At 61.3% G+C, this 13,197-nt stretch overlaps 1 protein-coding gene across 2 annotated transcripts in view; it reads right to left on the reverse strand.

Annotated features, from left to right (window-relative positions):
- SLX9 (SLX9 ribosome biogenesis factor) overlaps positions 1 to 13,197 on the reverse strand; it is a 36,398-nt gene that overhangs the window by 11,348 nt on the left and 11,853 nt on the right. For both annotated transcript variants that reach the window (XM_049627719.1, XM_049627721.1), the window contains exon 3: positions 2,067 to 2,135. In XM_049627719.1, the coding sequence (XP_049483676.1) occupies positions 2,067 to 2,135 (69 nt within the window). The remainder of the gene's footprint in view (positions 1 to 2,066; positions 2,136 to 13,197) is intronic.

A 13,197-nucleotide genomic window follows, 5' to 3' on the forward strand; every position in this document is an offset into this window, starting at 1 on the left:
GTTCCATTCCCAACTACTCATCCCAGAGAAATGAAAACATATTCCACAAAAAGACCTGTGAAGAATGTTCACAGCCTTTTTCACGGTAGCTAAAAAGAGAAAAAGACCAGGTGTCCATCCGTAGGAAAGTGGGCAGCAGAGAGTACATCCAGATAAAGAAATCCTTCTCGGCGACAGAAGGGCACGGGCCATAGCTGCGCTCAGCAGAGAGGACTCTCAAAAACACCACATGAAGCAAAGAAATCCAGACACGAAAAGAGCACGTCCTACGAGATTCCACATACGTGACGTCTAGAGCAGTAAAATCTAGGGAGACTCAAAAGAAATGACACAGGGGTCACCTGCAGGGTAGTCGAGAATGCGGAGCGAGGGGACTGCGTGGGAAGGCGCACGGGGACTCGCCGGCGACGGTGGCCTTCTGTGTCTCAAAGGGACTCTGGTTGCACACGTGTGCGCATTGGTCACAAATCGCTGCCTGGCCCTTCACTACACCCAATTTCACCTCAAAATAAAAATGAAAACCCATCAACAGACGCTGAACCGTAGAACTATTTGGGAGAAAGTGTGCTGACGTCTGCCACTCAGGAACGTGCACAGAATGCGGGTGGTGGACAGACGGACAGAAACGGACAGATGAGCAGACGTGGGAAAGAAGTGGTGTCCACGTAAAACCGAGGTGGTGGTTTCAGGTTTCCCCGTAACATTCCCCCTGCTCCTGCGTGACATTTTTCATGACACAATACTAGGTAAGACCGAGTGGGGTGACGTGGGCACCGCCACAGCCCGCCGTTCCTGAACAAAACTGTGAGACAGAGGAGCTAAGTAACTCAAACTCAAAGAAAGAAAGAACAGCGTGTTAAAACGACAAGAACTGAGAATTCAGACCCAGAGAAAGTGGAAGAAACAAGCGAATACGGGAACCGACTCCCGGGACGGAAGAGATCGGAGACGGGCGCAAACACAGGACAGCGACCAGGGGCTCTGATGACGAGGGGCCCGCAGCCCTTTGCTAGTGAGGGCAGAGATCGGACTGGAGAAGATGTTTCACGGGAAACTACAGGTGGCCAAGACTGACCCAAGCAGTGAGACGAAGACACCAACCAGCACGGGAAGAAAATTTTAAACATCAGCTCAACGCTGCAGCCCAGACACGTGCAGGGTCCCGGTGGCCGCCGTCTATCAGTTTTCCAAATCTAGTACACAGAGGACATTCTGTACGTCTCCGTGCCAGGAACCGTGACAAAGAAAATCAATGAATGAATCACTTCCTTAAGGAACTTCCCCAAAGTGACCAAAAAGTAAAATAATTGTGGGAGAAACAGGCAAATTTCCCTAGAAAATTTAAGAAGTATATTTTCTTTAAAACCTTCCAGGAGGGGCGCCTGCGTGGCTCAGTCTGTTAAGCATCCAACCCTTGATTTCGGCTCAAGCCCTGATCCCAGGGTCAAGGGCCCAAGCCCCACTTCAGGGTCCGCAGTGACAGCACAGAGTCTGCTCCGCCCTGCTCTGCCTCTCTCTCCCTGCCCCTCCCCCGCGCACGTGTGTGTCCAGACACACGCACGCGCGCTCGCTCTCTAAAGAAACAAAAGATACTTCCAACGAAAACGAATTTTAACCACGAGAGAATACACAGGGTATCACAAATGATTTTCAAAAGTCAACAGAATCACACTCGAAAGGTGCAATAAGAAACAAATTGCAAAGCAATCCTCACAAGAAAACCTTCAGAAGAGCATCAGTGAGCACTCGGCACCACGAAAAGTAACCCCGTCTTCCAAAAGGCGACCGGTGGGCAGAGAGGCACCGGGTGCGGCGAGGCGGCCGCTGGAGGCCCTCAGAGAGAAGGACCGCGCGGCCGCGGCCCGCAGGAAAGTCCGGAAGGTCACCACTGGCGGGAAGGTGACCTCACGGACACCCTGAGTGGCTCTGAGGTGACACACTCACGACACGCGGGATCGCTTGCGTGCTGACGAGCCGACGCCGCGAGGAGCCCAGAGCGGCAGGTGCAGGGACGACGGGGACCGTCTGGGGGGGGCGTCAAGCCGGGAGGCGAGGGAGGTACTTACTCTGCAGCCACCTCTCACGCCTCAGCTTCAGTTTCTCCTTCTTGGGCAAAATGACCCGGGCGTCCGCACCTGGGGACAGAGCACATGGGGTGAGTGGAGCGCGTGTCGGGAGGGACCCTGCAGCAGTGTCCTTCTGAGGCCGCAGGCGGGCCTCACCAGCGAACCCTCCCGCCCTGACTCCGGGATGGCCTCCAGGACGGGCCACCGTGTGGCCGTGAGGCCCAGAGATGCCACACAGCTCACGGGCAGACACGCACTTTCTGGCTAGGCAGAAGCCTGTGCCCCCGAGCCGCACGGGCCCCGCTGTTTGGAATTTCTCTGCACAGGCGCTGCTCAAAGCCAAGGGGTCTCAGGGGAGTCCAGTCTAGGCAAGAGGTGGTCCCACATCTTGTCACCAAATCCGGCCACCGTAGTGAGAAAAACCCACTTCTCTTCACACGGCGCCTCCTCTGGGGGCCAGCTGTCCCCTCCCCTGCACTCGCTCCTGCTCCCCCAGCTCCGGGCCTGCCGGCTGTCCCACCACATGAAGACTTCACCCAGCCTGGCCTCCCGTCCCTCGTCCCCCAGGAGGGCCTGCACATCCCCATTCTGTGGGCTATACTGTGTCCCCCAAATTCACGTGTTCAAGTCTTAATCCCCAGGACCTCAGAATGCACCTGTATTTGAAGACACATCTTTAATGAGGCGACTGAGGGAGAAGGTAGGGTGGCCCCAGTCCAACGTGCCCGGTGTCCTCCTAGGAGATCAGGACACAGACAAGCACAGGGACGATGACGAGAAGACTCGAGAAAGATGGCCGTCTGTGCGCCCAGGACAGGGGTCCCGGGGGGAGCCAGCCCTCCCAGCATCTCAACCTCCACGCCGCGAGGGAGTAGATGCTCGGTGTCTGGGCGGCCTGGGTGCGGTGTCTGCTCCAGCCGTCAGAGCCACCCGCGCGGCCTCCTTCTAGGGAACAACGCAAAGCACCGCGTTGCCACCACCAGCCGTGCGGGAGGCCCGCCTGCCCACGCCCCCCAGGAGCTGCGGAGCCAGCCCTGGAGTTGCCAGGTGCCCAGGCGGGGGCAGGACGGCCCGAGAAGGAAGGGGGCAGAGCTGTGACACTCCTTCACTAATTGCCTGAAGAAACCTGCTGCCCTTTAGGGCACATCTCTGGCAGCAACCCTACAAACGGGCCCCGTTTCAAGGACAGAAAACCCAGGCTCAGAGGAAGGCTCACAGAACTATGAGTGTGACCGGAAGGGAGCGTGACAGCTGAGCCCATCGGGCCAGCACCCCGGGGACCACAGTCCTGGAGGGTCCCGGAGACACAAGACTGGAATAAACCCTGAGCCACATGGGCACAGGTGAAGCTTCGCAGAGAGCTCAGAAATCACACACGGCCCTGGCTGCAGGACACGAGGCTTCCCGGGTCCGTCTTGCTGACCCCAGGGAGGCCCTCTCCTCCTCGGCAGGTGGACGGGATGGGGGCAAGACAGAGGAGCCCCTGCCCCCAAAGCTACGTGGGGGGGGGGGGGGGGGGTGGCAGAGCTGACGCCACTGGGGCCTGTGCCACGCTGACCAGACGTGGACTCCCAGCTAGACGAAGATGGCCAGCCCGTGTCGGCGGAAGCCACGTGTAGCCCCGAGGGTGTGCCTGCTGGCGTGTCAGGTGGGGCTGGGACTCCCCTTCTCCAGGTCCTTCCTTCTCTAAGGGCAGGAAATGGGCGGGGCCGGGACTTAACCTGGGCCGCAGGACACCCCCCAGAGGAGGGACCTCTCACTGGGTACCGAGCCCCTCAGCCTCCGCATCCTCAAGTGAACAGTGGGGCGAAGAGCAGGTAACTCTCGGCACGATCCGTAGATTTACGACACAAAGCCCGAGAGATGGTTGTCGCCCTTTTGAAACTCTTCCGACCAGGGAGGGGAGGGCTGCCTGACCTGGGGGCAGCAGCAAAGCGCCACTGCCAGGCTCCGGGAGCAGAGAGGACGCAGCCTGCCGGCTCTCTGCCCCACGGCAGGGCTGTGGCGTGTGGGAACGTAGGCTGGAGGGCGCCGGGCCAGGCAACGCCCCACGCTGCAGCCAGGGTCTCTGCCTCGGGCCTGCTCTAAACACAGAGCGGCCTCCAGGCTGGCTCCACTGCCTTGGCCTCAACAGGCCTCCCCAGGGACAACGCGGCGGAGCCCGGGGCCTGTTCCACACGGGGCCGGTGCCGTGGGACACGCACATCTCCCAATTTATCTCCACTCCATGCAGATTTTCCTGCTATGACAGCAGATCCCTGATGCCACTGCCACAACAATCCGGAAACAAGTTCCGTCAGACAGACTTGTCACCTCAGGAACGTGCACAAACCCTGTAGCCCAAGACTCCCGGGAGAATTTAATCCCTTCTCCAAGACTAAGACCCTGCACGCCGTGGCCCTGTGTCGAAACTCCCGGACGTGCTGGAGCTGACCTACTTTTCTCTTCACCGCCCTGACCCCTTACTCCCCTGGGGAGCAGAGGCCCCGTGACTCGTCAGTCACCCTCAGCAGCTCAGAATGGGGTGGGTGTGAGAGGGTGAACAGAGGGGCTGCACGGTGTGGACGCCCAGGACCAACACTGCTCCAACCAGCAACCCCCACCCGTGTTGCGCCCGGCACCGCACCCACCATGGGGTCCGGCCGCCAGGCGCGAGCCTGATGCGAGGCAGGGAGGGCATCTGTGCAGCCTCGTGCAGGCGTCAGGGGCCTCTGAGGGTGGGGGGTAAGAGGTCCACACATCCCACTGGCATGTCAAGCCACAAACGGGGTAATGACGGTGCCCACTGTGGGGTCAGGGGGCATCTGTTTGGGGCATGAGCCTGGGCAGCGGAGGCCAAGTGACCCGCACATCCAACAGGCGAAGGCAAGAGGGCGGCCTCCCAAGGAAGCATCTGATGGCGGGGCATGTAGGCAGCAGCTCGCCCTCAAAGGCTCAGGGAGACACCTTCCCCACGCTCCTACAACTTGCTATAATTTGAAGTAACTTCAAAATAAAAACAAGTCTACGACCAGGGAGGACTGACTAACTCGTGGCCACGCTGCATCGGGGCCCCCACCCTGCTCTGCCCCAGGAGCCTCCGCCCGGCAGCCCGTCCCCACGCACTGGGGAAACGGGAACCAGACACACGGGCCCTGTGAGACGGCCGAGCGCGTGGGCAGTGAGGTCCCACAGAAGCCACCCGGAAGCACTGGCAGAGGGCCCCACGCGCCCAGGAGGGACACGGATGCTGCCACACTGGGCACGGGCGGCAGGGACCGGGACAGGCGCCACAAGCCCTGCTCACCTCAGTGTCCCTGCCGGGCCCCCCCACCCAGGGCATCCGGAGGGTTCCAGAAGCCCAGACCCCCAAGGACCGGGCAAAGTCCGCATTCTGCACTGCGGCTACAGCCTGGACCGAGACCGATAAGAGGGAGGGCGCGGGGGCCGGTGGGCCAGGCGGACGGGCCCTGAGGAGAAGCCGCGAAAGCACAGGCTTCACAGAGAAGGTGGGATCTGGGGCATCAGGGCTGCCTGCGCAGCCAGAGCCCGAGACCGGGCGAGGCAAGACAGCTGCCCAGGTGCACCTCGGGGTCCCTGGACGCGGTCGGAGCCGGAGCGGAGGCCACCTTGGAGGGTGTCTCTCGGGACTGTAGGAAGAGAGACAGGTCCTGGCAGGGGCGGGGGACCTGGCTCCGTGCCAGCCTTGTTAACGGAGATTCTCAAACACACGCAGGGGAGGGACACTGCGGAGAACCACGAGCGCTCCAGCTGCCCCCACTCCCAGCCACCTCGGTCACTTACGGCAAACCCCAGACACACCCTCTCCGGCAGCGGCTCTGACCCCTGCGCCCAGGTCCCTGCGGTCGGTGTCTGCCCATCAGAGTGTCCCCGGGGCCTGAGCCAACAGCTGTGGAAGGGGATGCCCCTGAACATTGGCACCACGGTCCATGGGGGACACACCCCAGGAGAATGGGCTGAGATGGGTCTGAGGATGCCCAGGGGGACACAGAGGTGGCCTGTCCGGTCCACTAACTCCTGAAGCCCTCACCGCTCTCCAGTCCTAGCACCAAGCCCCTGCCACGGCCCCACACCGGGATCCCCTGGGCTCAATGCTGGACAGGCCACCCTCACCCCTCTGGGTAAGGACACCTCTTCCAGGCGGACAGGAATCCCAGTCAGGCCAACGGTGGCCCCACGGCATTGCCGAACTGGGTTCTCCTTAAGGACACACTGACAAGGCCTCTGCCACAGGGGCCAGCGACCCGGGGCACCAGTTCACACCCCCTAGGAACTCCTGCTCCAGATAGAGCCCCAGAGAGCGCCCCGGGGTCTGCTCTGCTCTGGCTCACGGTTACCCCCACCTCACCTCTGTCAGCCTCACTCCTGTGCCGGCGGAGGTTAGAGGGTGAGGCCCTACGGCCGTGCTGTTTCACTGAGGGAGACGCTGAAGCCCAGGGGCAGGGCCTGCCCTGAACCACGCGGAGAGAGCCCGACGAGCACGTGCCGTACCAAGGCCAACGGCGTGCGGCGTGGGCGTGGGTGGCCCCGGTTCTGATCCTCGGGACGGAGTAAGCAGACCAAACCTCCAGTCGCCTTCTCCGTGCAGAAGCTCTCTGTGACCCACGACGGCAGAAACACCAGCCTCAGGAAAATGGGGCTGGGTGCGATCACGCCGGCCTCTCTGGTGTCCATTAGGGGGGTTAAAAGTACTGCATGCAAACCTGGGCCCCAGTCCCTTCCAGAGCCACGATCCTGGGTGTGCCCTGACCTCCAGAACCACCTCCGCCAGAGTCAATGCTACAGCTGCCTCTCCGAGGGGGAGAGGTGTCCAGCAGCATCTCTGACGCGTGACAAAGGGACAGCAACTGCACACTCTGGGGCGTGTCGCCCCAGCCTGAGTGCCCACCCGAGCTCACTCTGGCAGGTGCCAAGAACACCAAGGCTTGGGAGGCCTGGCTGGCCCAGGGTGTCCCCGGGACCCAGTGAGCGGTTCACACCCATCCCGAGGCTCAGAGCAATTCTCCGGAACCTAAAAACAATACTGACAACAACCAACCCACTGACCATGCTGAGCACAGGAGGCCTCCTGGCCAGGCGGGTCGCCTCCCCAGCCTCAAGGCAGCAACCTCAGGTACAGACACCATGACTGCGGGCGTCCCGGAGAGAAAGCGCGGGCACAAACACAGGGACAGGCTGCTCTGACGGGAAAGGCTGACGGTAAGACGCACCCTCCTCTGGCAAGACACGGCTCTTTGGGGGAGCGACACAGCAGTCTCCTCGTCTGTAAGAGGGGAACCACCTCTGCGGCACACCGGCCTCGTGGGGGCCAAGTACAAAGTCAACAGAGCTCAGCGAGGAACCGGTGTGGCCGGCCCAGCCACACCCACACGCCTGCACCCCAGTGGCCCGCCTCCGACACAGCCTGCTGCCCGTGCGGGACGTGCGGAAGACGGGCCCTGGGCTCCTGGTGTTGAGTCCGGGGAGGACATGGTTGATGCGTTATCACGGGGCTTCTGCTCTCATGGAATTGGGAGGAGAGTCAATACATAATTAGTTCTCCTGTAAATGACATCAAGAAGCTATTCTCACGGCACCAATGAACATGCGCAAACGCTCGGGCACAGGCAGCTGCAGGTGTCAGAACCGCTTCCGAGGCAGGTCGGTGAGACTAACCCCGTGGACAAGGCCATCTCGGGACACCGACACTCCCACCACACCTAAGACACAGATTTGGGGGAAATAAAGTGGGAATCGGTCCCGTCCCTCCGTACATCAAAATAAGGTCCCAAGTGATTAAATATATAAATAAAAAACAAAACCATAAAAGTACTGCAAAAGACACAAACGACTACAAAACACAAAGAAAACACCGATTTGACTACATACAAATTAAAAACTTCTGCAACAAGTTATGTGAACAAACTCAAAAGGCATGACTGACAGGGAACACCTATACGTAACAAAACAGGCCTCTTCCCTCCTATGTAAATAGCTCTCCTGAATCAATAAAAAAGACAAACAGCCTAAAGAATAAGGTGCAGAAAGAGGCTGCTTATACGGAAACGTGGCTAATGGAACTTCTAAGGAAGCGCACGGTTTACAAACCTGCCCCCACTGCTCCCCCTTCACGTGAGCAGAGACTTAAGTCAGCACCAGCCGGCTCCAACCGGAGGCAGAGGCCCACTCGGGTGCCAAGCAGGAGCTCCCACGGGGCGGCGTCTTGAGAAAGCCATGAGGCGACGTCTACGGGCGTTCATTGTCTTATAGGCTCCTTGTGTCCGATCCCCAGTCACCCCAGTCAGAGGCAGCACCAACACCTGGGGCCACGCGCAGGGCCTTGGGATGCAGACCCGGGAGCAAAGGGGCCATGTAGCTCCCAAAACTGGTCACTGGTTTTTTAAATGTCTGTGCATCTGACTCAGCAATTCCACTGCTACCTTTTTGTCTACAAAGACATTCACCGGCACCCAAAGATGGGGGACCCGACATCCCCTCACATGACAACCCCAACAGCCTTGCAGAGGAGCGAGGTCGCCTCGTGCTGATGGGCAACCATGCCCGGCACTCAGCGAAGTGAGGGGCCAGGGCCGGCCATGCGTGCACACAGGGTGGAAACAAAGCCTGCGGTGGGGACGGCCGCGGGGAGTCCCCGCACTGAGTCTCCACACTAGCGTGTGCCACGCTCCCAACCCACTAGGGAGGGCAGTGGCATGACACCTACTCTAGGAAGGGAGCCACTGGTGGGCGAGCGCCGTGGGCTCTCCCAGAGGGAGGGGACTGGCCCAGCACCAGGCGGCCAGAGATGCAGCCACGCAGGGAAGGCCCGTGCTCCGCAGCACGGCAAGGCTGGGGCAGGTGGTCACCTATGGATGGTGCAGCTAGATTTCCTTCCCTTCCTTTCTCTCTTTTCTTCATGACTTACACTGCACCCCCATAAGGAGACAGACTTTAAAAAAAAAAAAAAACAGGGGCGCCTGGGTGGCTCAGTCGGTTGAGCGGCCTACTTCGGCTCAGGTCATGATCTCACAGTCCGTGAGTTCAAGCCCCGCGTCGGGCTCTGTGCTGACAGCTCGGAGCCTGGAGCCTGTTTCGGATTCTGTGTCTCCCTCTCTCTGACCCTCCCCCGTTCATGCTCTGTCTCTCTCTGTCTCAAAAATAAATAAATGTTAAAAAAAAAAAATAAAAAAAAAAAAAAAAAAAAACCAGCAAAGATACCAAAAAAAATTGGGGACAAATTGCTCTAATCAAAGACAAAGTGTGGGGAGCAGAGTGGCAAGATTATTAACCAAAGAGGCCGCGTCAACATATTTACAAAAGCACACCCACCAAGTTTTACTGCTAAAGCACCCTTTTTGTTAATGAAAAACCTCTCCCGTGATGAACTCCCAGAGGCCACAAACCGTTGTGTACGTCAAAAGGGCAGATTCAACACCCTTAGGACCAACTTCTAACATAAAGACGCAGGATAACCTGGCTGTCCCTGCTTTCAGAACTGAAGACCGATGGGCAGCCGGTGGTTTCAGTTCTGCAGCCGCAAAGGGGGCCCCGCCAGCCCACCGGGCGGGACCAGGACCCAGGGGCAGAGGGGCTGGGGCTGTCTTGCCGTGCTCTCCTCGGGGCAGACTGTCCCACCCCCGGCGTGACCAGAGTACCTCCTGGCTGCTCTCCCGCAACCCCTCACCTCTGCCAAGCTGGCCCATCTCCATCACCAACTCCAGGCCACTGGCAGGAGGAACCAGGTGGGGGAAACCCTCCAGATAACAAGGCGCCAGAGGGACAGTGCGCAGGACGGCTGTATTCCAAGTATGGAGGCAAACAGCTCACAGCCACGGGCCCCTTTCTCTCAGGGAAGGAGGCCTACAGACAGCACCCCTACAGTCCAACCTGTGCCAGGCGGTGCCTCCGCCCTGGGACGCTCAGGCCGAGGTCAGTCTCCCTCAGGCAGGGGCTGGAGAGAGGGGACATTGGGCGAGCTGCCCCGAGGGCCACCCAAGCAGCGTGCACACAACATGCTCTGGCCTCCCCTCCACGGTGTACCAGGCACCGGCATGATCCTGAAGTGGGGCAAGGACAGGCCCTGCTGGGGGCTCCCCGCCAGAGACCGCACGCGCCCTCCCTGACCGCGGCCACCACCGAGCCCGCACAGCAGACGGGGGGAAGTCACGGGCAGACAGACAAGCGCAGGCCACGCTCAGGTTCAGCCGTCCCACGTGTATGTGACAGGGTCTCCCTCTCAGCGGTAGGGACGTGAGGACCCATCATCTGGGAAGAGGCCAGGAGGCCCCACCTCACAGATTTTGCCGAGCACCCTGCGGTGGGCCATGGAAAACAGCAGACAGGGTGCAGGTGCCCAAAGGGAGGCGGCTGCCGGGCCCGCGGGCACTGAGCCCCGATAGCGCAGGACCATGTGAAGGAATGGCCTCCTCGCAGCCACCAAGGACACGAGTGACAGCACACAGCCACGGCGGGGGCTGCTGCCGGGCTCCACGTGCAGCAGAAAGGCGCCGAGAACCTTAAATAGCTCCCTGCCACCGCGTCCAGAGGGCCGGGGTTAGAAACAGCAGCCACGTGCTCAGCAGCATCTCCCAACCCGCCCTCTCCAGCCCCTGACACAGCTGTACCCCAGGGGGAGCGGCACCCTTCGTGACCCAATGACCCCCACACGGCCATACAACCCCACACGCCCGATCGGGTCCAAAGACCACCGCTGGTGGACAGCACTGTAAAGACAGCGGCCCTCCGCGGAAGGAAGGTTCTGGAGTGGCGGGAGAGGAGCGAAGGCTCTCAGGAGCACCCAAGGACCTGCCTGCAACTGGACCCAGCTCTGCTGACGAAGAGCCCCAGGACACAATTCCAGAAATCCCCACGCCCACGGCAGACAGCCCTGAGGGGCACCATCCCTCCACACAGGCTGGCCGCCTCTCTGCATGGCCAGGAAGGCCTCCCGCTTGTGTGCGGACAACCGGACAAAGGCATCCCGCCAACCTCACAGGGGGCACCCAGGACCATCCCCAGATGGACATTCCCCCAGGAAGCCTGCCCCGCGAGGTGGGGACCCTGTCCGGACAAAGAGCAGCAAGGCAAGCTCGGCCGAGGGGCCCGCTGGCCCCTTCCTGACATGGGCCAGGCAACATCAGCTCTAACCAAGTCAGTCTGTGTGCATGGGGAGGTCACTCAGGGAGGTCACAAATGCAACACCCCACACGGGGACAGAGGGACAGCGGTCCCTGGCGGCAGATGTAGACTTGAGTCTTTCCTGTAATACACGGTACTTTTCCGATCACGAAGCGCTACCTTTCACAAAAGCAGTTTCAGGGGGAAGCCAGCCCCTACCTTCCAACCCTCGGCCAGGGCTCGGCACGGACGCTCGGTGTGGACTCGGGGCATCCGTTCACGCGCCGGCCCGGCTTCCGTGGAGCCAACGGCTCGAAGAACACGACGAAGGAGCGCCATCCACAGCCCGGCCCCTCCTGCTCCCCTCAGACCCCAGAGCAGGCCCAGATCTGCTTCCTCCCCCCACCTCTCATTGCCCCCGTCTCCGGTGCGTGGAGAGGTCCGCTGCAGCAAGACGCTGGCCCCCGAACGGCTGCACCCCACCACCCGCCCACGTGTCTAAGAAGTCCTAAGAAGGTTCAATCCAACAAGCTACTTCGGTCTGATGAACACTCAGCCCGCCATGCTGCCAACGGGCGCCACTACCACAGGCTCCAGGAGAGAGGAGGCGGGGTCACCATGAGCCTCCTCGTCACCTGCGGGGGCCACGCTCTACAATCAGAGCTCTGCAAGGATGAACTCACAGGGCCCCCAGCAGCCCCTCTTGCAGATGAGGGAGCCAGTCACAGACGGCCTCCGGCCACCAGCGAGAAAGCGGCAGGCAGGATGTGACCCGGCAGACTGGCTCCTGACCACCTGCCAAGACAGCAGAGGGAGTTTCTGAAGCACGTGCTGCCCGGGACAAACACTCCGGCGCTACAGACGGCTCACTAGACGAAAACCACCAACACCGACCTGAGGCCGTGCGGAAACGCTCCTGGGCAGGGCCGGCCGTGGGCCACAGCAGGCCAACCCCGCAGCACGCCCCCCGCACGTCCACCCACGAGAACGCCAGGCTAAGAGGACAGCAATCCACAGCTCCCCGAGTGGAAGAGCTCAGCCCCCCCGATCCCCCAGGACGACAAAGAGCATCCGACACGGGAGGGTCCTCGCTCCTTCCACAGGAAGCAGCTCGGTGCCGGTCGGGGGTGGGACGAGTACAGAGCTATCGAGGGTCCCAGGCAAGTGCAGGCACCGCCCCTCACCAGTGCCGTGTGCAAGCGCCCCCGGGGCTTGCGGCTGACCCAGACTAGACCCGGGCCCTCAGCCAGCAGGCACACCAAGGCCCTGCAGCGTGGCTCCTCCTCGTGGCCTGGCTGTGGAGTGGGGTGTGGCCCCTCGGTCCTGGTCCTCTTTCCCACGGACAGGCGGGACCTCGGACCTCAGTCCTGCAGGGTGGCTGCCCGGTTCACTGCAACGGTCCCCCTTCGTTGTGCTGGGGGTGGACACAGCTGCGCACTGACTTACCTGAGTCTACCCCGAGCCAAGCCAGAGACCGCTCACGGGAGGGTGGAGGGGCTCCTTGCTCAGAGGGGCTGTGACCATCCTCGGAGCCCTGGACCCGGCGAGAGTCGTGACCGGCGGGGCCTATACCCTGCCGCGGCTCACGCTGACCCGTGGAGCCCAGGCATGCCGGGGGTGTCCCACGTGGGCTGGGCAGCCCTGCTGGCATTTGGATCACCAGTGCTGGGCAACATCGGGGGGAAGGGCTGGGCTGAGGCTCTGAGAGAGGGACCCCAAGAGAAGGCCTGGAGCTGGGCAGGGAGAACCCTGGCAGGAGGGACGCTCCAGCCTCCCAGGGTCTGGCCGGGGCCTGCCCGCTGCTCACTGAGCCCGTGCCTGGCGGGCTTCGGCGTTCAGCAGACGCTCACCACGCTACGCCTACCCTGCTCTGGCCCAGCAGAGACACCTCCAAGCACCAGGCCCCCCACCTGCACGGATCTCAGCCCCCACGGTGCTCAGGGTGGGTGGGACGGGCACGGAGGCCCTCGCTGCTCGGCCTGACACAGCCGCGTTCCCCAAGCACAGGAGCTGGATGGGCGGAGGACGAGCTGCG

The sequence above is a fragment of the Panthera uncia genome, chromosome C2, assembly GCF_023721935.1.
Source record: "Panthera uncia isolate 11264 chromosome C2, Puncia_PCG_1.0, whole genome shotgun sequence".
In the NCBI taxonomy this organism is placed as follows: Eukaryota; Metazoa; Chordata; class Mammalia; order Carnivora; family Felidae; genus Panthera; species Panthera uncia.